This window comes from Elgaria multicarinata, chromosome 1, assembly GCF_023053635.1.
Source record: "Elgaria multicarinata webbii isolate HBS135686 ecotype San Diego chromosome 1, rElgMul1.1.pri, whole genome shotgun sequence".
NCBI classification, from domain to species: domain Eukaryota; kingdom Metazoa; phylum Chordata; class Lepidosauria; order Squamata; family Anguidae; genus Elgaria; species Elgaria multicarinata.
In genome coordinates this window covers 22,360,872-22,388,553 of record NC_086171.1, presented here as the reverse complement: position 1 = coordinate 22,388,553, position 27,682 = coordinate 22,360,872, and the positions used below count along the sequence as shown (strand labels likewise).

The 27,682-nt window shown below is 44.8% G+C and overlaps 1 protein-coding gene across 2 annotated transcripts; it reads left to right on the top strand.

Moving 5' to 3' along the window:
• The first annotated feature begins 1,321 nt into the window (after positions 1 to 1,321).
• POMGNT2 (protein O-linked mannose N-acetylglucosaminyltransferase 2 (beta 1,4-)) lies at positions 1,322 to 26,301 on the top strand. Of its 2 annotated transcripts, none has more exons than XM_063124497.1 (3): positions 1,322 to 1,407; positions 14,663 to 14,788; positions 23,937 to 26,301. In XM_063124497.1, exon 3 carries the CDS (start codon positions 24,028 to 24,030, stop codon positions 25,762 to 25,764), a length of 1,737 nt encoding a protein of 578 aa, XP_062980567.1. In that variant the 5' UTR covers positions 1,322 to 1,407; positions 14,663 to 14,788; positions 23,937 to 24,027; the 3' UTR covers positions 25,765 to 26,301. The 2 variants fall into 2 exon arrangements, with proteins under 2 accessions (XP_062980567.1, XP_062980576.1); XM_063124506.1 differs by lacking the exons at positions 1,322 to 1,407; positions 14,663 to 14,788 and adding exons at positions 16,443 to 16,625; positions 16,939 to 17,045.
• The last annotated feature ends 1,381 nt before the right edge of the window (positions 26,302 to 27,682 follow it).

Sequence of the window (27,682 nt, the reverse complement as noted above, 5' to 3'; positions counted from 1 at the left end):
CATTTGGCCTGATCCAGCTCTTCTTAAGTTCGTATGCATCCAGATTTAGTCGTACGTAGAGTAGACCCACTGAAATCTATAGGTCTTAAGTTAACCATGAGTAACTTGTCCCATTGATTTCCACGGGTCTATATCTACAGTTGATATCTATTGCTGCAGAACAGTTATGTCTGGTTGAAAAGTTGCTTAGCTGGGGAGCCTCAGTTGGCTCCCAGAACATCTGATCCAGCTGCAGCGGGATTTATTTCCAAGTATTGTAAACATGCATAGGATTGTGTTCTTTATCTTGAAAATATCTAGGAGCAAGAGCAGGCTCTTTGGATCCTGCTGTGATCTTCTACAACCCTGAATGAACCCTTTCTAAAATCCATGACTTGGCAACCTGCCCCTTAATACCCCACACAGAAGAGGCTGCACAGCAAAGAGAGAGAGGACTGGCACACATTCAAGTGTTAACTTGCTTCTTTAATACTGGTACTTATAACTAAACAGACAGGAAAAAAGGACCTCTTCACACTGCATGTAACTAATTTATGGAACTCACTGCCACAAGATTGGGTGGCGGCAGTAAGGATTGCAACTTAATACTTGTGAATTGTTTTGAATACTTAAAAGCACTATGCATTTAATAACAATAACAACAACAACTCCAGATGGGACATTGTTCTGTACCAGCAAGACTCTTCTTCTGTTATCTCATATATGTTTCAGGACTCTCACATTTGACGACGCAATGCCTACTCAGAAGTAAGACCCTTTGAGATCAGTGGAACTTACTTCCAGGTAAGTGGTTATAGGATTGTTTCAGTTTGAAACACATTTTGGGACTAAAGCCTCATGATACTTTAAATGAAGAAGTGACAAAATTGATAACGATAGTGATGACGGCATCTATGTTTCCCCCCTTTTCCTCTCTTAAGGAGTCCAAGCAAGGCAAATACAAAGCCACACGCTAATTTGGGAGCAGAGGGAAAACTACATCCCCCAGCATGCTCCTTGGCGCCGGGCAGAGCGGACCAACCGACCATGCCGGGACTGAGCCTGAGCATGCGTGTGTCCTGCCTGCGAGCAGTGCCGGACGGAAAGAACTGGCCATAAACAAGAACGCACGGAAGGAGGACGAGTCCGCACCTGTTCTTGCGCAGCGCAGCCGAAGAAGCGGCCGGGAGAAGAAATCTCGCCCAGCGATTGCAGGCTGCTGCTGCTGCTGCGTTGCGCGAGGCAAAGTTGTGCGTTGCCACTCCTGGGCGGAGACCGGGCTGCTGTTGAAACGGCGGCCGAGAAAGAGCGGCGGCGGCGGCGGCGGCGGCGGCAGCACGGCGCGGCAAAGAACTGCGGCAGTGTCCTAGGCACCAGCGCCACCGCTACCACCGCCGCCGCCGCGGCTATCATCGCCCGCAGCGGGAGGTGAGGAGCTGCTTTGCCGTCTGGCCGGTAGGGGGTGCTGCAGGGATGGAGGCGGGCGGCGGCAATAGAGGGCATGAGAAACGGCACTTACGCTCGCATTCGAATGCTGTTCTATTCTCGACCAACATTCCAGATGTGCAAAAATAATACTACTACTAATAACTCTCCTTGCTAAGCTCCGGCGGTGGTGGGTGTTTTTTCCTTTTTCTTTTGATGGCGTTAAGAAGCAGCCGCTGATTGCCAGAGATCAGTCTCTGGTTTGGTGGCTTGCTGCAACGCCAGCTTTCCTCAAACTGACACCCTCCAGATGTACGTGACTACAACCCCCATCACCCCTGATGATGGGAGTTGTAGTCCAACATCTCTGGAGGGCCCCGAGTTGGAGGAGGCTGAGGTGTAGTGTTTGTGTGACTGGGGCTTGAAGGGGCCGCTGGGAGAGGGTGGTGGAGTGAGTGCCATCTGTTTACGAAGGGTAAAACGCCGACGTCAAACGTAATAATGTCAATTGCGGTTGCAATAAGTTTCAGGGTGGGATGTTGCTGAATTTTAATGGTGTTTATTTCCCTTTGGAATGCAGTTTTTTTTTAATAAAAAAAAATCACAATCGCACACAGTGCTTTATAAAAATTGCAACATTCCAACACTGCTTTTGAAAAGGGGAAGGGATTGTGTGTGGCCAATAGGTCTCTTTCCTTCCTTCCTTGAATCTGAAAATATATTCCTGCATTACTCAGCCGGTGCTATCTAAATGACACTCAAGTATCATAACCCATGCTTTAAATGAGAAGGAATACAGTTTACACAGCAGCCTCATTCGCAGTATTTCATAGGCAGGCGACACTCAGCAAGGAAAGATTTTTCTACCCTGTGTTGAACACTCCCTCGTTTATACAGCTTAGCAGCCTCTTCCAACAGGAGTTCTTCTAATGAGTTGCACTACAACTCCCATCATTCACAGCCTGGTTGGGAGAGCGGGAGTTGTAGCCTGACATATCTGCACAGCACCAAATTGGGGAAGGTGGGGTGCTATAAAGACTCATGGGGGACCCCAAGTTCTACTGTTCCTCTTCTTTCAGGTTGTGTCATCTGACGTACCCAAGCTTGTAAGCCGCTAAAGAAGGGCCGGTACCTCCCCTTTGGGCATAGTAGCCAAATTGTTGTATTTGTGTCCGCACATGGACACATGTATGGTTTCTGTCATATTTGTGACTTGTCTTCAGTCTCTGTATGACCCAGATCAAATGGTAGACTGTATTTCACATCGTGGGTGTACATCACCAGCTGTGCAATCCTCTACATATCTGCTCAGAAGTAAGGCCTGTTGCGTTCAATGGGACTTATGCTTAGGGAAGTGTGTATAGGTCTGCAGCCTTGATGTCTCCTGGCTCATGCTCTGAGGTTTGGAACATGAACTGCCTCTGTTGATGTAGAAGGATGTCTGAGGTGATGTGACGTGTTATGAAAGCTCCGTCTGTGTTTTGATCTCTGATGGCTTTTTCACACTCCACGTATCCCTGGATGTTTCATTCATGGAGTGAAGTCTCTGAACTCGCCTTTGGGATCGACACATTAGAAGAGATCCTCAGGAGCCACCTCTGACACAGACTCAGCCAAGATATCGACATTTACTTGTTTTCTTCTGCACATCACGAACAGGCCTGTTTCCTTGCTTATGTATGCAGATGACCTGCTGTTTTCTCATTCTGGCTATTACAGGAGACGATCAAGCGAATGGCTGATTGCCAGCCTGAATTAAACTCCCCCATTGGTTGTTTGGATGAGCCCAAAGGTGGCCCATGCAGTCGCTGTGCAGTGTTATGGAGGCATTGCTAGGCACTTGGAAAGATCTGGGGCACAGGTCCATAGGCCCGCCCCCAGGGAATAATTCTGTGTCGTATAGGTGAGAGAAGTAGGCACTTTTTGCAGGAGGGTTCAAGGCTGAATAATTGGTGGGTGGGTGAGGGACCCAAAAAGCAAATAAAGGTTTTAAAAGTGCATTTAATATACTCTGCTTTCAAATTATAGGACATGTATTTGGATACTTTAAGCACAGACTTCTGAGTGATCGGTTGTTCACCGGCCCTGAGAAGGACAGAGGACTTATCTGGGAATAAATCTCAATGAATCGAGGAGGACTGACTTCCAAGGAAACATGCATAATCCTGGCCTGCATGTTTGGGGGTGGCTTTTGATACCATCGACCATGGTATCTTCCTGGATCAACACTGTGGGATGGGCATCAGAGGCACTATGCTACAGTGGTTCCAGTCCTACCTATGGGGTTGTTTTCAGAGAGTAACATTGGGCGACCATACCTTGTCCCCTTGGCAATTGAGCTATGGGGTGCCACACGGCACCATCTTGTCCCCAATGTTATTTAATGTCTATATGAAGCTGCTGAGAACAGTCGTTAGGGGATTTGGAGCTAAATACCATCAATATGCGGACGATACACACCAATATCTCCCTGTGGCAACTGAATCAGGTGAGGCTGTGCAGGTCCTGGACCGGTGCCTAGACTCAGTATGGGCTGGATGAGGGCCAATAAACTGAAACTAAATCCTGGCAAGACGGAAGCCCTGTGGGTGAGTGATTCTCGAGTCCAGGAGACAGGCTCATTGCCTGTTCTGGATGGCGTTGCACTCCTGTTGCAAGATCAGGTTCGTAGTTTGGGGGTACTCTTAGATCCATCTCTGTCGTTGGAGACTCAAGTGGCCACAGCAGTTCAGAGTGCCTTTTACCGGCTTCAGCTGGTTCGCCAACTACGGCCTCTCCTGGACAGGGATAGCCTGGCCACGGTGGTACAGGCATTGGTAACCTCAACATTGGATTACCTCCTATGCAATTCCCTGCCTCTGGAGGTCAGGCAGGTGCCAACTTTGTATTCCTTTCGACACCTCCTGAAATGTCATTGTTCCAGGAAGCCTTCCCTTAATGACTCACTACGGTTCGCTTTGCATTTTGCTTCTTTTAAAAATCTATTTTAATGTGTTTTTATTCTGTTTTTATTTTATTTTATCTTGTACACGCTCCGAAATTTGGAATGGGGAGCAGTATATAAATATTGTAAATAATAAATAAATAAAATAAAATGCAGCCATGCAAGGAGAGTCCCAAAGACCTTCAGAGAGCACCTGTGGCACTGGGCCCAGGGCGGAGCTTCGGAATCCTCCATTCAAATCTTATCTCAAGCATGAAATCGTGATTAAGCTTTAAGCAAGCCACTATCCCTTAGCCTTGGCAAAAATAAGTGTGGGGTGGAAGAGAGAGAGATTCCTGTCCTGTCTGAGAAAGGTGTGTGCCTGAAATTGACAGCTGTGCTAGGTGGCTGACATCAATAGAAACAAGGCCTGTTTGTGTGTAGAAGAAATACAAAATGGCCTAGATGTTATAACTGGACTAACTTCTGTTGGTGTAGGAATATGGAGGGTTTTGAACTACACAGGGCTCTTCATCAGGCAGAAGGCAGAAAGGAGCTCCACTTTTCCTTCCGCAGAGTGAAAATGTTGGATATAACAACCTGTTTCTAATCTGGCCCATTAACATGTTGGCGGATTGAAGAAGAGCCCAGGTGGAATTGGGTCAAATTCCCCTCCCCCAAAATATTTGCAACTGTTTTCAAGCCAAATCAACCAGCGTATGCTAAATTTGGAAATATGGAGCCTTGAGTAATTCAACATATGTCTAGACCTCAAGTGGGGTCATTTTAGGGAATGCTGAACTCCACAATGATCTTCCCATAGCAACTACTCTTAACGGACTAGCTTAACACAATCTGCTTGTCCAAAGTCGCCATTCTTGGCAGAAAACCCAAAGGGTACAAACATTGGCTCTCAGGGATTCATTCCCAAGTACTTACTCTGAAGTAAGTCATGGCTACTGTGCACCAAAGCCATTGTTTTCAAAGTGTCAGATATGCTTCCACACATCATTCTGAGCAGTTATAAGGGCACCCTTTCAGGCTTATTTTGTGTGTGCTGTAACGGCACCAGAAAGCGGAGTGCACGCTTACCTCCTCTGAATCACAGTAGTGGCATCTCTCAGTATAGTATGTGATGATACTTAAGCTGACTGATGGTCAATGGACTGCCCCTCTATCTTTCGCAGGTCTTATTCTACCCAAGAATGCCTCTCTAAGATAGTCAGCTGGGAACAATATCTCCAATACAAATGGCTGTTTTAAAAAGCTATTAACCATCATCTGCAGTAGCCTAAACAACAGGTGCTTAAATTGATTTTATTGATCTGTTTTTCACCATCCAAGGTCAGGAAAACACACAAAATTCAAAAGAACAAAAACAGGTGAAAGATTAAAAGAAGAAGAAGGGGCATTGCACTTGGTTTTTGTGCAGAAGGTTCCAGGTTCAAGCTGTGACATCCCCAGCTGGGAGATCCCTGTCTGGATCCCAATCAGTGTAGACAGTGATGAATTAGATGAACCAATGATCTGACCTGGAGTTTCCTATCTGAAAAGCTCACTGATGCTGCCAGTGGGCCAGGTTTTCCATCCTGACTACAGTTTGCAGAAATGAATAGCTTAGGAAGAGGGATTGATTTTTAAAAACTGAAACGCCACCTTTGTGTTTGGGTGATGTTCTCCAGCTTCTGAATGTCTACAGAAAGGGATGCTTTAATGCAGATGGGATGGTAGCATCGCCGAGCAGGATGAATCTCTTGACTGCCTGAATCTTGCAAGTGTGTTGTCAGCAGCTACAGCCTTATTGCTGCAATGTTCACTTCTACTACTGCTTCATTTGGAGGTATACAACCTTGCTTGCTTACTGGAATGGGAAGATCTCTCTCTCTCTCTCTCTCTCTCTCTCTCTCTCTCTTTCTTTCTTTGTCTCAGTTACATTAACCTGAAGACACCATTTCATCATGCTATAAAAATATTTTGACTCATCTTTTCAAAAGATCCTCACCAGTGTCTTCATTCATTCTCTCTCTCTCTCTCTCTCTCTCTCTCTCTCTTTCTTTCTTTCTCTCTCTCTCAGCTGTGTAATATTTCAACGGGGAGGTAGATTGTTGGAGACAGCTGAACTCTTCTTAACCCAGGCAAAAAATGCAGAGTGGCTCTTCAGCTTTTCATACTGAAGTTCATAGTGAGGTGTTGAGGAGCGTTGGGATAATAAAAATAAGAGTTACTCGCTTCTTCAGGACAAATCTCTCCCTTTGTTTCTGAAAGTGCTGTTAAAAACCTGATGGCCTAGAGCAGCCTTCCTCATCCTGGCAACCCCCATCATCCCCAGCCACACTCTCTGTCCGTGTTTTAGCTGATGTTGGTCCTTTACCTGCCTGCATTGCAGGACTAGAATAGGCCATGTCATCTGTGTGGCAGAATTCTTGCTTTGGGTTAGCTTGTCACTTCTTTCCACAGGCACGGACCTTTAGATCTTCCTGTTGTCCACTTAGTTCTGTTACCTGCCGTGGCCCCCTTTGTCAATTTCCTACACGCCTGATTTTGTCAATTTCTTGATTTTATGCTCATGTTCAGAACAAATACTGCAAAAAGGAGCCTTAAAAGAATGGTATCAAACTTTTTTTTTAGTCCAAGGGCCACACTCAATTTCAGAGGAGCTCTTAGGGTGCAATCCTACGCATGTTCAAAGAGAATAAAAGGCCTACAACTCCCAGCATTCCCCAGCCAGCCATGGTGGCTGGGGAATGCTGGAAGTTGTAGGACTTTCCTCCCTCTAAGCATGCTTAGGATTGTGCCCTCAGGCTACATTCTAGTGGTGGGTGGGCCCAAAATACCCCAAAGCCAGCATATTTTAGCTTCAAGCTCTTACTGCTGGCCAAATCTACACCAAGCAAGATAAAACTCTTGGAAAGTGTTTTGAAAACTGTATCTGGAGTGTGTCCTGGGCCCCAACAGTTGTCACTACTGTTATAAACCATTTTAAAGCAGTAGTGTAGATCCTGCCCAGGCCTTAGGAGAGGCATGTTTTAAAAAGGGAGGGAAAAAACTTCAAAAGCCAAGAAAACACCAAACTATTGGCAGTCTGGGGAAAGGGCTGTGGCCAGGAGAAGGGGTTATGGACAGGAGAAGGGTGTGTGACCCGATTGGGACCACCCGGAGGACCCGATTGGGACCCAAGCAGGCCACATTTGGCCTGTGGGCCAGAGGTTCAACACCCCTGCTTTCAACGCTCCCCTACATATTCCCCCCCGGCCTAGTCATTGACTCAGCCTAATTTACCTCACAGGGTTGTTGTGGGGATAACAGAGAGGAGGAGGACCAGGTAAGCTGCCTTGTGGTCCTTTCAAGAGGGAAAAAGGTGGGATATAGATTTAGTAATTAAATAAATAAATACTTCTTGGCCCCTCGTTTCTTTCTTGGGTTTTTTTTATAAACTTTAAACTGGACAGCAATTAAAATTAGTCGCAAGACCACCCTAATGTCAGGGATGCAAAACAGCTAGCTTTTTATGCAGGCTTTCCCAACCTGGCTCCCTTCAGGTGTGTTGGACTACAGTTCCCAGCATCCTCATGGCTGGGGATGCTGGTGTTTGTAGTCCAACACATCTGGAGGGTGCCAGGCTGGGAAGGCTGCTAGAATCGCAGGCAACACTTTCACTTGGATAGCGTGTGAAAGGGCGACCGACGTGTGGGTTCAACTTCGCACCTCCGCCACGCGGCAGCTCTGTTGTAGCAAGTGGTCTTGTGTAGATGCGAAGTAACTGAGCAAGCGAACATGGGAGGGAACACATTAATTTCCATAGATGGCCCTAGGTGCACCATCCTGGACAAATTTTGAAGAGACTCCACTCTAAAAGCAGTGTGCTCCTTCTGATGCCTCCACAATTAGCCAGTTTTTCCCCCGGATGTCCAATCCAATCTGTCCCCTCACCCCAACCCTATTATACCGCCTTAGAATAAAATTCTGTAAAAATAAATAAATTACAATTTCACTAAAATAGATAGAAGGCAGTAAAACCGAGTCGCATAGAAATTAAAACAGGCCATAAAAAATGGTAAGGCGTTGCTGCAGGCCCAAAGTTCATACAGAGAATAAGCGCACGGTTTGGGGTAGTTGGGCTCTTTTTGCTTTTATTCTTTCACTCAGTTGAAATCTGTTGGCTTTTGAATATGGCTGGTTCTTGTGCTGTGGTTTTCGTTATTTGTTCTCTGTGCCTCTGGCTGCTACTCATGTTCATGCAGGGAGTAGTGAACCGGTGGTGAAGACTGCTGTTGCTTTCTGTTGTGCGGGGCTGCTAAGGTCTAGATCTAGATACGGGATGCCAGGCTGGATCAGTCGTCACACCCAGAAACAGAGGCCTCAGCAGTGAAGTATAAAATAAAACTCAAGGGCCCCCCCGGAGGCACCACGTTGGGAGCTCCAGCATTGGTGAATGCCTGTGCAGAACAAACACAATTTATTCAACTAGGCCTTAACAGTGGGGCCAAGGGTCTTGGGTATGAGGCAATTTTATTAAGCAAAATGCAATTCTGCCTTGCCTTTTCATTTAGTGACGGTACAGCCTTTTTTCCTGGAACGCCAGGCTAGAGGCTTGATTGTGATGTGACTGCATTAGGAAATCAAATCCAGAGGAGCGAAGGAGGGAGTGTTTCTCCCAGCACAAACGACCTACAGCGGTGTTATTGATGTTCTCCAAACCGCTTAAGGTAATATGTCCCCCTTGACTTTGTCAGTTTCATCTCTGCTTTCATCCCGGAGGCTTTAATGATGAATAAAGCTAAGCAAATAAAACAAGAAGCCTTTCAAATAGGGTTGGCTTTACGGTTCTGGCCCTGATGAATAAACATGCCTCCAAGAGTACCTACCCTGCAATTTTCTGTCCGTCCAAAGGTGTGCACAGGTCTTCGATTAGCTGTGGGGCTGTAAATGCTTGCATATGCACCCAATAGACTCGGGGCTGCTTGCCGCAAAGGCTTAGATGGCGCTCGGTTTTGTGTGTGCAACGATTCACACGGACATTGAGCAGTTTTTTTCCTTTCTTGCCTGCCGATAGCCACCTCTGGCAGGTGTTGCAGCTCCATTTTGAAATGGATCGCCTGTTGGGTCTCCGTGCTAGTCCCAGTACTCTTCCTTGAAGGATATACATTATATTATATATAAAAAGTATTTTAATGGTTTTTAATTTTTGTGAACCACCCAAAGGGCTTCAGCTATGGGGTGGTATAGAAATGTAATAAATGAAATGAAATGAAATACTTAGGCCAAGCTAGATGCAACAGTGGGCGGCAGTTCCTTTTGTTTAAGCTAAGTCGGGAGTTCAATTTTAAACACAAAAGAAGCACATAGGTAAGAAAGGCAGCAGTCACATGCGCAAACGGATCTTACCGCTCAGTAGCTTCTCTTCTCAAGCTCTTTTCTCCTTCACAGAACTCTTACTGCAGCAGTGCAGAAACTTGGGCCAAGGGACGAAATCTGGCTCTCTGGGGTTCCTCTGTGGCCACGCCCCTTCTTCTGACTCCACCCCCTTTCCCCAAGTGCCAACTATTGGTGGTGTCCAGGCTGTTGTGCAGCCTTTCCCTTGTTTTAAAAGATTGAACTCCCTTTCCTAAGGCTTAGTTATAAGCGGTAAGAGCTTTAAGAGAAGATTTAGGGTATTTTTGGCCCCATCCCTTTTGCATGTGGCCCCCGAGAGGTTCTCTGGAATGGAATTTGGCCCTCAGGCTGAAAGAGGTTCTACACCCCTGTCTTACTGGGACTTGGCTGGGAGGAAAGCCCTTGGGGAGAGTGCTTTGAGGAAGTAAGCAACCAATGTGGATAAGGACCCCTTTGGCACTCTCCCTGGTACTCTTCACTGGCATGTGCCTCTTGTTTTTACAGTTGGACACACACACACCCTTTTCTACATTTGGAGCCCTTGCCTCATGAGGGTAAGGACCAAACTAGACCAAAATGATACATACATTCCTCTACCTGTGAAGAATAAAGGGCTGTATATGCTTATTCCTAATTAATTGCTACAAAAGCACCTAGTGAGGATTTGGTTTGTGCGTAAATGGCCAAACACAATTTCTGCCTCTGGCTTGAAGGACTCTATCTTGGCAGTGTCAGCCATTTACGTAAAATGGGGCTTCTTGTGAGTTGTAATGGATCAACAACATTCCTTCGTGATTGTACCATGTTTGCAGTAAAGCTCAGTCTACTTCTTGGCCAAACAGCTTTCCCCACCCCCACATCTGTCTCGTCAAGCAAACTGGATGGGGGCTTCTTTACAGATCCTCTGTCACCCCCACTAACTGTGGCATATTTGCATTGCAGGGTAGTGTAGGAGGGGCCTGATGAATAGTGGGTGGGGCATAATACCAGCATTACATAGCCTCTGTTAAGGAGTTCTCATAGCCACCTGTTAACTGGGGAAAGAAGAATCCCTGACATGGTTTTATGCCACTTGCAAGTGGGTTCAGACCATGTGTTGGCAACCTCTGACCCGTGGGCAGAATCCAGCCCATGGAAGTTGCCTCTCCAGCCTGCCTGATAACCTGACTCTGAACTTCAGGGGGAAAGTCTGGGCCGCTGCCATTAGTCTTTTCTCTATCGCTTTGAAAAGTAGCGTGTCCCAGAAATGGTGAGTGGAGCTCATTAATGGCCCATCTAATAAATAAATCATCACCAGTGCTTTATTATGGAGTGACTGCATCTTTTAAGAGTCAGGAGATGCTTTACTGCTCAGACTGTGAATGCGAGCAGTTAGGAATTTATAGTCTGCTGCCTCCTTCCAAGTTTAAAAACAAACAAAACAATTCATTTTTGTCTACATATGTATATACCTTGAAATATCTGGTTACGTTACTTTCTTGGTCAGCACAGCTTGTGTCTCGAGCATAAGCTGAGCTGGAAGTGTGTGCACATATGCTAATGTAAGTTTCTTGTGTAGTATAATATAATCTGTTATAATAATTATCATATAATTATATTAATAAATTAGGACATCTGTCTGTGTTTCACAACACTGTGAAATCTAGGCACCTGAAGCTTGACATGTGTACTAAGGCGAGCCTAAAAAATGCAGCCTTGGGATTATTTGGTTTCTAAAACACATTAAGATGCAATCATATGCATATTTAGAGGGGGGGGGGAATACTACAACTAATAAATTTTAACTTTAATGTGCCCATGTGTTTGAAACCTGCAGAACCAGCTTTAGTCACTAGGTGGCAAATGTTCCTAATCAGTGTATAGCTTTGAAGTCCATGCAGTTGGACACGGGGGGGGGGGGGGGCAGAGTCCGAGGGGCAGAGTTATACACCTGCTCTGCCCCTGTTGTTGGGCTGCCCCCCTCATAGGAAATGAGTGGGCAGATCCCTTCCTCCGGGTCTGTAGGGACCATGCCTAGGGGTGCCAACAGCCATGGGTTCACTCAGACAAGGCCGGCCACAATGTCCCCAACTCTAGCAGCTGCATAATTTTGCATGAAGGCTTCGTTCCATCAAGTTAAAGGCTATTCCAATTCCAACCCATGCAGAGCCAGCTACATCAGCTAGTATTATAATATAATTTTATTTATAATAAAATAATATTATGGCTTGGAAAAAGGCTGGGTAATGGGAGACATGATAGAGGTTTGCAAAATTATGCATGGTGTGGAGGACAGGGAAACACTTTTTTGCTCTCCCATGATACTAGAACCCGGGGTCATGCCATGAAGCTGATTGGTGGGAGATTCAGGACAGATAAAAGGAAGGACTTCTTCCTACAGTGCATAGTAAACTATGGAATTTGCTACCAAAAGATGTTGTGATGGCCAACAATTTGGTTGGCTTTAAATGGGGGTTGGATAAATTCCTGGAGGAGAAGACTATCAATGGCTGCTAGTCCCGAGGGCTCTGTGCTACCACCAGTAACACAGGCAATAAGCCTGTGTGCGCTAGTTCCTGGGGAACATGCTGTTGCACCATGTCCTGCTCGTGGGTCCCTGGCCAACAGCTGGTTGGCCACTGTGTGGCAGAGTGTTGGACTAGATGGATCCTTGGTCCACCTTCTTCTTGTGTTCTTATTTCTAATATTCTAATATTCTGTTTTTATTTTCATTTTATCTTGTACACCGCTCCGAAATTTTTCAGTGGGGAGCAGTATATAAATATTCTAAATAAATAAAGTGAATAAATAATACAAACTCTTATTAATATTGTTAGCTATTTAGGAACATTCTGTCCTACCCCCTGCCCCACTGAAAAAAAGATAAACAATGAAAAGGATTTTAAGGCCAGTTGACTTAACAGTACTCATCCACATCTCGGTGGCAGAGGATATTCTTTGCATACAGGAAGTCACAGGAATGCATGAAGCTGCCTTATACTAGGTCAGACCCCTGGTCCATCTAGCCCACTATTGTTGGCACTGACTGGCAGCAATGACTGTCCAGGGTTTGAGGCAGATGTTTTTCCTACCTTAACTGGAGATACAGGAGATGGAACCTGGGACCGTCTGCATGCAAAGCAGGTGCTCTCCCACTGAGCCATGCCCCCTCCTCAGAGTTCAGTCCCTGGCATCTCAGTTAAAGAGTCTTGGGTAGCAGGTCTGGGCAAGTCCCCTGCCTGATTGCTGCTGACAATCATAGGCAGTGTGGTGGGGACAGATAGACCAATGGTCTGGATCAATATAAGGTAGTTTCATCTCTTTGTTTCAGCCAGGTATGCCGCAGAACAGTCATCAATGGATTTCATCCTTGGATGTAGCCAGTCTTCCGAGCATTGATGCCTGTGTAATGTTAGGCATAGGAAAAGCATAATGCTGAAAATCCAGTTAGCCTTTATTAACCATTGTAGACAGTACTGAAGAACTGGAGCTGTGGACTGAACCTTGCTGAAATTCAGCAGATCTGGGTCTGCTCAGTGCCTGAATAAGAGAATGTAAGAAAAGCCCTGCTAGATCAGATCAAAAGCCTATATCTAGTCCAGCATCCTGCATCCAAAAGTGGTCCACCAGATGCCTCTGGGAAGCCCCCAACAACTTGTATACATAGCCATAATGCCTCTGTTCCTGAAGGGAGCATATAGGCATTGATAGCTCTATGAATTTATCCAATCACCTTTTAAAGCCACCCAAGTTGGTGGCTATCAATGCATCTTGCAGCAGCCAATTCCATAGTTAAACTATCTGCTGTGTGAAGAAGTACTTTTATCTGTCTTGAATCCTCCACCATTCAGCTTCATGGGATGACCGCAAGTTCTAATACTGGCCCTGTTCAGACAACACACTAAACCATGATGGTTAAGCATTTTGAGCTAAACATTATGGCTTAGTGTGTCATGTGAACCATTCCTAACCATGGTGGCTATATAACCACAACACACTCATTAACCACTTGCTGCGAAAGGGCTAGCATCCTAGCCATGGTTGAACAGGTCCATTACGAGGGAGGAAGAAAAATCTCTCCCTGTCTACTTCCTCCACACCTTGCATAATTCTGTACACCTCTATCGTGTCTCCCTTTACTCTTCTTCTTTTTCTAAGCTAAAAGGCGACCAGAACTGTACAAAATAATCCAAATATAATCATCCCATAGTCTTAGACTCCCAGAATGGTAGGGTTGGGAAAGAACAGCTGCTGAGGAACATGAGTGGAATAGTGCTGTGCTACTCATGGGCTTCTCACAGGTAGTTGGTTGGCCACTGTCTGAACCAAATTCTGGTCTGATTCACCAAGGCACTTATGTTCTTATCCTCAATAGGTGGCTATCTACACTCTGCTTTTAAATCTCTAAAGGGATTGTGAAATTGGCAGTTTTATTTTTCAGTCTCTTTCCTAATGTTTCCTAGCATGGAATTTGCCTTCAGCACTGCAGCTGTACACAGGGTCGACGTTTTCATTAACTTATCCATCATAACCCAGAATCCCTTTCTTTTGGTCACCGGCAGCTCAGACCCATCCACGTATATACGGTTAGGATTTTTTGCCCTAATCTGCATCGCTTTACGCTTGTTTACATTGAACCACAGTTGCCATTTTATTGCCCTCTCACATTAAGCCCTGTCAAGAGGTCAGCTACAAGTCAGCTCTTGACTTTGTTCTCTGCTGCTGTCATACTTTTTAGTGTGTTTTACCTTATGATGGTATGGTTTGTAATATGTCGCGATAGGTTGTTTTAATATGTTGTAAGCTGCTTTGAGAGGGGTCGCTCTAAAGGGCGGCCTATAAACACAGAAATAGATAAAATGAAATGGAAAAGCAACAAGAATGGTTTATGATGTCAACACTTTCCAGAAAATTTAGTGATGTGATTGCAAGAAATGCAGATATGACAAGTACCTGATCGATCGGTATTGACTGTATTTTCAGCATATTGAGACCAGCATTTATTTGACGACCGTGGTCAGATGATACAAGGAATATAGTAGGCTGGATATTCAGCTCCTGAAGAGGAATAAGAAAATCAACCTGTTTTGCATTTTCAAACACCAGCAGGTATGTGCAAAACTGTTTGCTATGAGCGTGCATGATTTCACTTATGACATGATTGGCCCTTTCTTGGAGAATTTATATATGCAAAGCTCTGACATTCATGTGGGATAAAGGAGTTTCTTGGAGCTACCCCAGCACTCAGGGCTGTCTTTGCTGCCTGAATTCTGAATGATATAGTCGTGGCTAAGGATTTTTTACATGTTAAAAACTCCATGGATGAAAGCTAGTATGCCAGCAAGAAACTTAGGTTAGAGGTAGCTTTCCAGATGAAGGGAGTTCAGCTATATAATCTTGCTTGCTTGCTTGCTTTCTCTCCTCACCCCCTTTAATCTGAATGATACAGTCCTGGGAGGGATGTACCATGTTATCTTTCAGACTATTTTAAACAGCTTTGGCAGAAAGAACCAAAGGAAGGTACCATTCTGTCCTCTTGATTTCACGGAGGCTAACAAATGCAGTTCCATCCCTCCTCCTCCTCCTCCTCCTCCTCCTCCTCCTCCTTCTTCTGGGATTAATTAATTCTTATGGATTTTGAGCCTTCTCTAGCTCTTGGTATTGTGCTAACCTCCTCCCCAAAAGCCTTTGAGGAGTGGCGCTGTGATGAATCTGGTCACCAACCCTCTGAGGATCTGTTGTTTTCTTCCAGATCACAAATAAGCTCTGTCTTGGCAGCCTTGTGACCTTTGTGATTTGTTGTGCAACAGGCAAGATGTGATGCTTGCACCCTCAAATGCCTCTTCTGAGGCTCTGGTGCTCTCTTCTTCGCGGCCTAAAATCAACCTACTCTGCTGACTAGAAGCATGTGCATATGTTAATTTGAAACGTGGCATTGCTATTGGCATTAGTAAAGGTCAGGGTACATAACAGAATCCGAATTGGGAGGGATCCGGAAGCTAGTCTTATGTCCAGCCACCTGCCCTAAGAGACGGTACCTTGATCCTAAAAAGCACACCTGACAGTCCATCTGTCCTGTCCACCATTTCTTGAACGCTTTCAAGGAAGCAAATCACCCAGCTTCCCCACAGCACTTTGTTGTCCTGGAAAAACCCCTTTCAGTCCAGGTAGTTTGTATATTCCTGCAAAGGGGGCTGTAGGCACATGACAAAAGGCTCATTTGTATCTCTGCTTACTTAGCTGAGATATGATCTTCTGAGTGTGTGTCTGTGTGTGTGAGAGAGAGAGAGAGAGAGAGAGAATGCATGATGTAGTGTTCCATTGTGTGAGCGCTCACCTGTAGCCTGACGCGGTGCAGGCAGACTCTGGTTTGCCTCCTCCAATGAGAACTAGAGCAATAGTACTATTAGATGTATTTTCTCTTCCTTTCTGATGTCGTGTCGAAGGCTGCCATCTTCCCGTACCCTGGCGTGGGATCAAAGCAGCTCACTCCTAAGCGAGCGTGTGGAAGCCTGCAGCCTAGGGAAATGGATTTTCTGCCCCATCGCTAAAAAATGTCATTCTTGAGGGAAATGTCCGTACTGAGCCTTTTCCCTGACCACCCTAGATAGGTAAGCGTAGCTCTTACAAACAGCCAGGCGGAATGCCAAGTTGGAACGAAAGGACAGTTTCAGCTGCTTTCTCTTTTCCTCTGGCCAAGGTCTCTTTCTGTTCTAATAATTTGGTGTCTGCCCGTGCTTCTTCGCCCCCCCCCGCTTTCTCTTTCTTTTTAATTGCCTAAAAGCATAACCAGCTTCCCGCCTGTCTCCCAGACACCCACTCTATAGTTTGATAAAACGGCACCAGCCTGTTTGTTTCAATCGCGCTGCCCTTTGTGGGTTTTCCAGAAGACTGCTGCAAATGATGCGGCGCACGGGTCTGACCTCGGGGAGGCTGGCAAATTGAGGTGAGCCAGCTGGAGCAATAGGATACCGCTGATGGAGGGAGCATGCTCAGAGAGAGAGAGAGAGAGAGACTGGGTGGGAGGGGTAAAGAGCAGGCAGTTTGGGGGTTGCAGGTGAAACCCAAACGCCTGCCCTGACAGCTGTTACGTTTCGTTCAGGGGTGAGTGGGGGCGAAAAGGAAGACTGCAGAGCATATTTCCTTGCAAGAAAGCCTTTCTCTCTCTCTCTCTCTCTCTCTCTCTCTCTCTCTCTTTCTTTCTTTCTTTCTTTCTTTCTTTCTTTTTTGGCCTGGGTATCATGTTTCCTTTGCTGAAGCAGCCTCAAGTGTGCATCCATACATACCTTGAAACCTTAATCTGCCAGTGATTTAATCTTCCGCGGAGTAAAAAGAGGCGGCTGCTGGAAATTAATATGCTTCCTGGGTGAGTGTTAATTGCAATCGCTATTAGATCTGCTGATTACACAGACACCACTTTGATTCTGCTGGATGCTTGGGCTGCAGCAAGGTAGGAGCAGGCGAGAAATTCATGGGAACCTACCTAGTTTCACCCTTTTGAACCACTTTGCGAATCGAAACTCTTTTATCCTTTGAAATGTGCACTTCTTCAAATTCTGCAATGGCGTTCTCCAATCCCAAAATGTATATATTAGAGGAAGTTCGAGGATGCATTATGTTAGGTAGACTGCTTGCAAAAAAATATGTATATTACATTTTTAAGAAGCATAAAAATGCATGAATTAGGAAAACATGCACAATAATGCTTATGAATTTTCATGCAGACATTTTTTTTTTAATTCTCAAAGTTCTGGCAATCCAGACTGAAGCCTGGAGAAATTCTCAAAGTTTCAGATGAACCAAACATAAGAATGGAAAAATGAGTTGTGGAGAGAAGCCAAAATTGACAGTTTCAACCATCACTGCAGCATCCTGATTTTTTTAGTGTATGTTGGACTGTTCTCCCCAACCTGTTGCCCTCCAGATGTGTTGGACTACAACTCCCATTACCCCTGAACCAGATGGTCCCTGCTGGCTGGAGATGGTGAGAGTTGTAGTCCAACACACCTCGAGGGCTCCAGGTTGGGGAAGGCTGGTCTAACATATGCTATCATTGAAATGGATCATTTTGCCATTTCCCCACCCTCTCTGTAGAGTGTGTGTGTTTGGGTGTGAATGACCACCCTGTTCAAATGACACTTTGGGGAATGTGGTTATGCTAACCACATCTCACTGTGGTTTCCACTAGTCATGTGTAGTTCTTTTGCACACAACCATGAAACCACAGTGAAGATGCTTAGAACGCAGTTAGGGAAACGCCTTGCACATGATATATTAAGCCCTCATGGTTAGCCCAAATTGGTTAATGAGCATGGTCTAGCATATTGTCTGAACAGGGTCTATGTATATGTGCACTACACATTGACTCTATTCAGAGGACATGCTAAGCCAGGGTGGTTAAGCACTTTGAGCTAAACGTTATGGCTCAGCATGTCATGTGAATGGTTAGGGTGTCATGTCACCCTAACCCCAGCCGCGGTCCGGTCGCTGCTACTTTCTGATTCAGGACACAATCTTCTCATTTTCTCCTCTCAATTCTTTTCTCCTCATATCTGTTCCTTATGGCTCGTTCCAATTTCGTCTCTCCCAACTTAGTTCCTATTCGGTGTCTCCCCTCTTCTCAGCTGCCTTTTTCGTGTTCCTTATGGAACTGTCGCTCTGTTGCTTCTAAGGCCCTTGTCATTCAGGACTTGTTTATCTCTAGGTCTCTCCACCTCCTTGCTCTTACTGAAACCTGGCTTCCTGCCCATGATACCGCCATCTCTGCTGCCCTCTCTCTTGGAGGACTCTCTTTCTCTCACACTAGTCGCCCAGAGGGTCGGGGTGGTGGTGTGGGTCTTTTATTATCTAGTTTGTGCCAGTTCCAGCCTCTTTCCATTCCACCTTCACATTGTTTTTCCTCCTTTGAGGTACATGTGGTGAGGCTTTTCGCTCCATTGCGACTGCGGAGTGCAGTTCTGTACCGCCCCCCAGGCTCGTCCTCAAAATTTATCTCTGACTTTGATTCGTGGCTGTCCTTTTTCCTCTCTGATAACTGTCCTACTCTTATTCTGGGTGATTTCAATATTCATGTGGATGACCCTCAAGACGCTGCAGCTCTATGATTTCACTCATTATCTTCCTCTTATGATCTTAAGCTTTGGTCTGATGTACCCACACATTCCCTTGGACACTGTCTGGATCTTGTTCTCACTCGGAATTGCTCTGTGTTGGACTTTTCTACTGCTCACTTTCTGTTGTCAGATCATCACCTAGTTTCTTTCAATATTACTCATAATCCTCCTCCTTCACGTCCCGCTTCTCGCTCTTGTCGTGACTTGCAATCTATCAATTATGAGGCTTTTTCTCAGTCTCTAGCCTCCTCTCTTCCTTCTGTCTTTTTGGCTGTCTCCTTGGACTCAGGTGTCTCCTTCTTTAATTCCTCCTTATCTTCAACTCTTGATAATCTTGCTCCATCTACAACTCGGATAGTTCGCCCTTCTCAACCCCAACCGCGGCTCACCTCTTTCCTCCGCTACCTTCGCTCTTGTTCCCAGGCAGCTGAACGCCTTTGGCGTAGGACCAGGGACTGGGCGGACTTTGTCCATTACAAATTTGTACTCTCCTCTTTCTCTTCTGCCATTTCATTGGCCAAACAGCAGTATTACTCAATGTTGATCCAGTCAAATGCTAGGCATCCTCAGCGGCTCTTTGCGTCCTTCAATTCTCTTCTGAAGCCTAATCCACCATCTCTCCCCGCCTCTCTGTCTGCTAATAACTTTGCCTCTTTTTTCAATGCTAAAATCCAAACTATTCGCTCTGATCTGGCCAGCTCTGCTCCTCTTCCAGTTCCTGTTCCCCATCTGTCAGCTCCTCCTGCAAATTTCTCTGTGTTTCCTTCAGTCTCAGCTGATGAACTGTCTACAATACTGCGCTCTTCGAAGCCTTCCACTTGTTCTCGTGATCCGATTCCTTCTCGCGTCTTTATTAATCTTATCCCTGCTATCCTCCCTTCCTTGCTTCATATTATTAATTTTTCTCTGTCATCTGGTTCATTTCCTTCTGCTTTTAAACATGCTACAGTCTCTCCTATTCTCAAGAAACCTACTCTTGATAGGCTATCTCTGTCTAACTACCGACCTGTCTCTTTGTTGCCGTTTGTTTCAAAGATCCTGGAGCATGTGGTCTACTCTCGTTGTCTTGTTTTTCTTTCTAGTAACTCTGCTCTGGATCCTTTTCAATCTGGATTCCGTCCTTTGCATTCCACTGAAACAGCCCTTACTAAGATTACCAATGATCTTCTTACTGCCAAGTCTAAAGGCCTTTATTCCGATCTTATTCTCCTTGCCTTTGACACGGTTGATCATGATCTTCTTTTAGATTCCCTTCATGACCTTGGATTTTGTGGCTCTGTCTATAACTGGTTTGCCTCCTATCTAGCGGGTCGCTCTTTCAGCGTGTTGGGTAATGGCAGCTCATCTTCTTCTTTTCCCCTTTCAGTAGGGGTTCCGCAAGGCTCGGTGCTTGGTCCGTTGTTGTTTTCTTTATACATGTTGCCCTTGGGTAATCTTATTCAGTCTCATGGCCTCCAATATCATCTGTATGCCAATGATACACAATTATATCTTTCATCTCCGGATCTTTCTCCTGATGTTCACGATCGTATCTCGGCATGTCTTTCAGATATCTCAGCTTGGTTGCTTCATCGTCGTTTGAAACTTAATATGGCAAAGACTGAATTGCTTGTTTTTCCTCCTAAACCTTCTCCTCATCTCTCATTCTCTCTTACTGTCAATGATGTTACACTTACTCCAGTCAAGGAAGCTCGTAGTCTTGGCTTTATATTTGATTCCTCGCTCTCCTTTATTCCTCATATTGAGACAGTAGCTAAATCCTGTTGTTTTTTTCCTGTATAATATTGCCAAGATTCGATCATTTTTGTCTGTCTCTTCTGCCAAGACTCTTGTTCATGCATTGGTTGTTTCTCGGTTGGACTACTGCAACCTTCTTCTCACTGGCCTTCCTTCTTCTCACCGGCCTTCCTTCTTCTCACATCAGTCCATTGGTTTCTGTTCACCACTCTGCTGCTAAGATCATCTTCTTGGCTCGCCGCTCCAACCATGTAACTCCACTTCTGAAATCTCTTCATTGGCTTCCAATTCACTTCAGAATCCAATATAAACTTCTCCTGTTGACCTACAAAGCTTTTCATTGTCTAGCTCCTTCCTATCTCTCCTCTCTCATCTCACACTGTTGCCCCGCTCGTGCTCTTCGCTCCTCTGATGCCATGTTTCTTGCCTGCCCAAGGGTCTCTACTTCCCTTGCTCGGCTTCGTCCATTTTCTTCTGCTGCCCCTTATGCCTGGAACGCTCTTCCAGAACATTTGAGAACTACAAGTTCAAACGTAGCTTTTAAAGCTCAGCTAAAAACTTTTCTTTTTCCTAAAGCTTTTAAAACTTGATCTTGTTCTGACTTTATACTGTTAGTTTTACCCTACCCGGTGCCTGTTTACCCTACCCGGTGCCTGTTTGCATTCTCTTCCCCTCCTTATTGTTTTATTATGATTTTATTAGAATGTAAGCCTATGCGGCAGGGTCTTGCTATTTACTGTTTTACTCTGTACAGCACCATGTACATTGATGGTGCTATATAAATAAATTAATAATAATAGTAATAATAATAATAATAATAATAGTGAATCAATCCTAACCATGGTGGCTCTATAACCAGAGTTTAAACATGCTCCCTTATTGTGTTGTCTGAACAGGCCCAGTATTTAATTGAACCATGCTGTGTTTTTCTGCACCAACCTCTGACCTGTAGGCTGAGAAGAGAACTGTAATAAAGACTGGGTCAGGGTGACTTTATTTTTCTTTTCAATTCTCTACATTAGAGTCTTACTCAACATGCAGAGCTTTATTGTTAACACCCACATGATTGTGGGAAGGATTCTGCACATTACCATTGACATAGCAGCTAATGCTTTGGGGTCATGAGGAGAATTTCTTGCACAGGAAATAGACTGGTACATTAAAATGACAAACTAATGTTTAAATCCAGTCTAAAGATTCCATTGAGGTTGTGGTTTTGTGTAAGGCAAGACTGGGCAATGTGTGGCCCTCCAGTTGTTCTTGGACTGCAACTCCCATCATCCGTAGCTAACATGTTCAATGGTGATGGATGGTGGGAGTTGCAGTCCAAGACCATCTGCATGGCCACATGTTCCCTATCCCTGGTGGAAGGAGATGAAATGTAGCATGCAAATGAACTGGAGACTCATTTTATTTATTTATTTATTTTATTACATTTATATACCGCCCCACAGCCAGAGCTCTCTGGGCGGTTTACAACAATTAAAAATGGTAAACATTAAAAGTATACAAAATTTAAAAACCATCAAAAACATAAAAAACAGTATAAAAACAACAGTATCCATTTAAAAACGATTCTGGGGTCCATTAAAAACAAACTTAACATTGTTAAATGCTGTTAAAATGCCTGGGAGACTCGGGTTGTTTAGTGTATAGTTCCTAACCATTCACACAATTCTAAGCTGTATAATTTCATTTTCAGACAGAACGACAATTCTTTTGTTTTCATGTGCGACATTGTGCTAGTTTGCTAGACTTCCATTGCTAGTATTCGAAGTCTTTCCTAACTAATAGACTTGCAGCCTGAACCTATGTTTACTTGGACGTAAGCCTTATGGATCCAGTAAGGCTCATGGTTTTTGTGAACTGCCCAGAGAGCTTTGGCTATTGGGCGGTATAGAGATGCAATAAATAAATAAGTTTCCAGTTAAAACAAACAAGGGTTCCAGCCTTGTTTTTATCTTCAGTTATTTAAGGTTGCCCTGTTTACTGGGATCGCTGCCTGAGCCCTTTGAAAAGCAGAAATGCAGGTGAAACTATTCCCATGGTTGCTATGCTGTGTCAGGAAAGGTTGTGTGTATTGAGTTTCAGCTTGCCACTCACCTTTCAGTCCGGTATCTTGTCATGTGAATTGTATGTGTTCTTAGTTCTGCCAGAACAAGGCAACAGCCCTAAAAATGCTTGGGGAAACAAGGGCTGCATTTGAACATGACCAACTTTGGTTTGTTGTTTTGGGAACGAGCCTCTCTTTTGCTTATACATTTCCCCTTTCCATTGCTCGTCACAAAGAGATTAGAAATGTTCGCTTCTATTTTAGATTAACACGGTTTAATGTGCTGTCTAAACCCAGACAAACTGTTTCATCTTGATTATGGCTAGTGGAAACAAGCCATCTTCATAAATTCGAGTTAAGATTAACTGTAGGTTGTCTGTGTTCAGTACACGCTAAACTGAGATTCATCTAAAACATAGGCAAAAGCCTCCCAACTCTTCATCACTGCTAAACTGGGATGGGCTAGGGTGGGAGTAGCGCACAAGCTAGGGGTGAGTTAGGGTTAGGTTTATCGTGATGTCCAAACACAGCCCTTTAGGGACTCTTGTTTGCCTAGTTTCATACACCCAGTCAGGCTACTTACCTGCAGTCCTGATATTATGGAAGCTAATAGCTCAATTCCTATTGACACAATTAGGGGAAAGATAGCACTAATTGGCTTCCTTACTCATGTAAATAATATTGCTATCAGTAAAGGCTTTTCTTTAGTAACTTTCCACTGTACTCAGTGGCTATATCCATGTTTTGTTCGTTCCCGCCTTGATATTTTGTATCAATTAACATAGGGTGGATGTAACCACAGGGTTCCATGTATTCTGTTGTTGTGACGATAACATAAAAGTCTGGCTGGCTGAGAATAATGGGACTTATAGTCCTTATGTGAACCGCCCAGAGAGCTTCAGCTATGGGGTGGAATACAAATGCAATAAAATAAAATAAATAAATAATAGTCCAATACACGTTTTGAAAATAGAAATTATTTGTCAAGTTAGTCTTTCCCCATTGGCTATGCTGGGCTAAGGATGATGGGAGTTTGAGTCCAAACAGTCTGAAGGCTGCCAGCTTGGGAAAGGCTGCTGTAGCGTCTGTGATTCAGTCTGCAGCATGATTTTTTGCGTCGAGAGCAGCACAGCTAAAATTAGAGAGGATTCTGTTTGGGGCAGCTGTTCCAAGGAGTATTTTTAAATTTTATCTGCACGCCTTCCTCCTTGCATGAGAGCTGAAGGACTTACGAACCAAATTAGGAGTGGGTGGGAACCCCGTGGATATTTGCAGTGACATTATAAACCTTTACAGTAATGTTATGAAAATTGTACTTTAAGTGTGCTCTGTTTCTCTCATTATTTTCTTTTAGGTCTCTCTTCCACCATGTTAAAGAGGACTAAGGATGCCTCCCTCTTCCTTTGCGTTCGCCACCTGCCCTCTTGCTAGGATCTGGGTCCAGAATGAACATAGCGGCAGTGTTTAATGCCTTGCTAGTGTCTGTTCTTGCAGCTGTGCTGTGGAAATACATCAAGCTGCGCGACCACGTCTTTGTGCTGGAGGAAGAGCTAGTCCTCACCCGCCAGTCCCAGGAACTCTCCCAGGTCCGCATCGATTACCATGCTGCCCTTCAAGCCCTGCTGGAAGATGGCACCAGGATGGTGTGCACCGGCCGGATGCACACTGACCGTATCTGCCGTTTCGAGTCCCTCTGTTACTCCACTGAGGCCGAGGAGTTTGTCTTCTTCCACAGCAACTCCTCCGTCATGCTCCCGAACCTGGGCTCCCGGCGATTCCAGCCTGCCCTGCTTGACCTCTCATCGGTGGAGGACCACAACACGCAGTACTTCAACTTTGTTGAGCTGCCAGCGGCGGCGCTGAAATTTATGCCAAAGCCTGTCTTCGTCCCTGACGTGGCATTGATTGTGAATAGGTTCAACCCAGACAACTTGATGCATGTCTTTCATGATGACCTCCTCCCAATCTTCTACACCATGCAGCAGTTCCCAGATTTGGACCTGGAGACCCGGTTGTTTTTCATGGAAGGGTGGGGTGAAGGCCTACACTTTGAACTCTACCGACTGCTGAGCAGCAAGCAACCTCTCCTGAGGGAGCAGCTTAAAGCCCTCGGGCGGCTTCTGTGCTTTACCAAGTCGTATGTGGGCCTGTCCAAAATCACGACGTGGTATCAGTACGGCTTTGTTCAGCCTCAGGGGCCAAAAGCCAACATCCTGGTCTCTGGCAATGAGATCCGACAATTCACTAAATTCATGACGGAGAAGCTGAACGTGAGCATGGAAGGGATGCCCAGTGAGGAATATATTGTAGTGTTTAGTCGAACCATAAACAGACTAATTCTAAATGAGGCAGAACTTATCTTGGCACTTGCCCAAGAGTTTCAGATGAAAACCATCACGGTTTCTATTGAAGACCATACATTCTCTGACATTGTCCGCTTGATTAGCAATGCGTCCATGCTCGTCAGCATGCACGGAGCCCAGCTAGTGATGTCGCTCTTCCTGCCAAGAGGAGCCACTGTGGTGGAACTCTTCCCTTATGCCATAAACCCTGAACATTACACACCTTACAAAACGTTGACTACTCTTCCTGGCATGGACCTTCAATACATTGCCTGGCAGAATGCTGAGAAGGAGAACACCATAACCTACCCAGACAGGCCCTGGGATCAAGGAGGAATTGCCCATTTGGACAAGGCAGAGCAAGACCGCATCACAAAAAGCAGAGAGGTCCCTCGGCATCTCTGTTGCCGAAACCCAGAGTGGCTTTTCCGTATCTACCAGGACACAAAAATCAACACTGCTTCCCTTATCCAGGCGATCAGGCAGACGGTCAAAACGAAGCCTGGGCCGAAGAGGCAAAAGTGGACGCGTGGTCTCTACCCAGGCAAAGTCCGAGATGCCAAATGCCAAGCCTCTGTCCAGGGTACCAGCGAGGCGAAACTCTCTGTGTCTTGGCAGATCCCTTGGAACCTTAAGTACCTGAAGGTCCGGGAAGTGAGATACGAAGTGTGGATCCAGGAGCAAGGGGAAAACACATACATGCCTTACATCTTGTCCCATCAGAACCATACCTTTTCAGACAACATCAAGCCCTTCACGAACTACCTGGTGTGGATCCGCTGTATTTTCAACAAAAATCTCCTGGGGCCCTTTGCGGACGTGCTGTTGTGCAGTACATAACAGTTCCGTCATGCCGTGCAAATTCGGCTCTGGCAAGTCGGTTTCAATGCAACAAGCCCAACCCCGTTGTCCTGTAGCTTTTAAGAGGGCTGACAAGGACTTGCAGACCATGCTAGTGCCTAAGTGTCTCTTTGATTGCATCCAGTGTGTCTGTATTGGCAGCGTTATTTCCAGTCGGTGTGTGAACTCTCTTTGGGCCTTGAAAGACGGCTACCGGCATGAGGCTACAAAAGTGAAATCGGAGTGGAAAGTATCTGTTGTACTTTGTTAGTTACATGAATCTCTCTCTTGTGTGGTGAATGTTTTCAACCCAGCTTTATAATGGAATTTGATTATATCACTGGATGGGCAATCTTTTTCGTATTCTCCATTGTTTAATGTTATTTTTATTTATTTTTCTGCTCCCTCAAAATATCTGTATCCTAGAGCAAAATATTTGGTACCAGAGTATTCATTAAATTGTTGAAAACCTGTTCAAGCACTTTCTCTTTCTTTGATGCCCCCCAAATGGTTATTTGTATATGAATGACTATTTCCCAGAAAATGGTGAGGCGTGTGTGTGTGTGTGTGTGATTTTTATTACTTCAATCGTTAGCATTTTCATATTTTCATGTTTTGATATTTTCATTGTTGTATTGGTTGTTGTTTTATTGCTTTGGTGCTTTGGTTTTATGATTGGAAACTGCTCCAAGGACATCTACCAGTTGGGCAGGAAATAAATTTAATTAGTTAATAAATTGCTATTAGTTTATAATCCTGTTTTTTGTATTGGCCAGATATCAAGGTAGTGATGGCTATCCTTTCTGTCAAAACCCAAGGCCTGGTTGTGGTCAAGCAATAAAAAATATAAAGGCTGAACTCAAGGAGGCTGTCATTAAAATGTGGAAGAAGTCATAGAGGACAAAAGTGTGTGCAACTATAGTGACATATGTCACTTTCACATTTTGAAAGGAAATGGCTAAAACATTCAGAACCAGGCTTCTGTGCAATGAATGGCAGCATAATGTCGCTTTAGCACTGACGTGATGGTTGGAAAAGACTGATGAGCAAAATTGTGTGTAGCTGGACCACATAAGTCAGGGGTGGAGAACCCTTCAGATGATGATGGACTCCAACTCCCATTAGCCCCAACCAGAAAGGCCAGTGGTCAGGGATGATGGGAGTTATAGTCCAACATCTGACAAGCCGCAGGTTCCCCATCTCTGGCATATAAGCAGCCATGATAAGGGGTAAGCAGATTTTAATATTCTGCTCTCAGGACTTCAGTTCTGTAGCTTGGAGTAGATGAGAGTAATGTGTTCACCTTTCCGGCTTTGTTTTTCTTTGAGCTAACTGACAAACCAAAGAAGCAAAAGACTGAGCTTTTATTGAACGTATTAAATCCAAGGTGGATCTGGTACTAAATTTGCGCAAAATGTGCTGGCCTTTTTTAGATAGCAGTGGTTCTAAGTAACACACATTTTCAGTTAATTCATTATAATGCTTGCTTTATTTATTTATTTATTTATTTATTTATTTATTTCATTTATGTACCAACTCATAGCTGAAGCTCTCTGGGTGGTTTACAAAAGTTAAAAACAGTGAACATTAAAAACAAATATACAAAAAATTTAAACCATCAAAAGCATAAAAACAACAATATCGATTTAAAACAACTATTCTGGGGTCAGTTAAAAAAAAACCTCAGCATATGTTGTTAACTGCCTGGGAGAAGAGAAAAGTCTTGACCTGGCACTGAAAAGATAACAATGTTGGCACCAGGCGAGCCTTGTCAGGGAGATCATTCCATAATTAGGGGCCACCACTGAAAAGTCCCTCTCCCTTGTTGCCATCCTCCGAGCTTCCCTCAGAGTAGGCACTCGGAGGAGGACCTTAGATGTTGAATATCAGTGAACAGTTCCAGACCCCATATAAATTT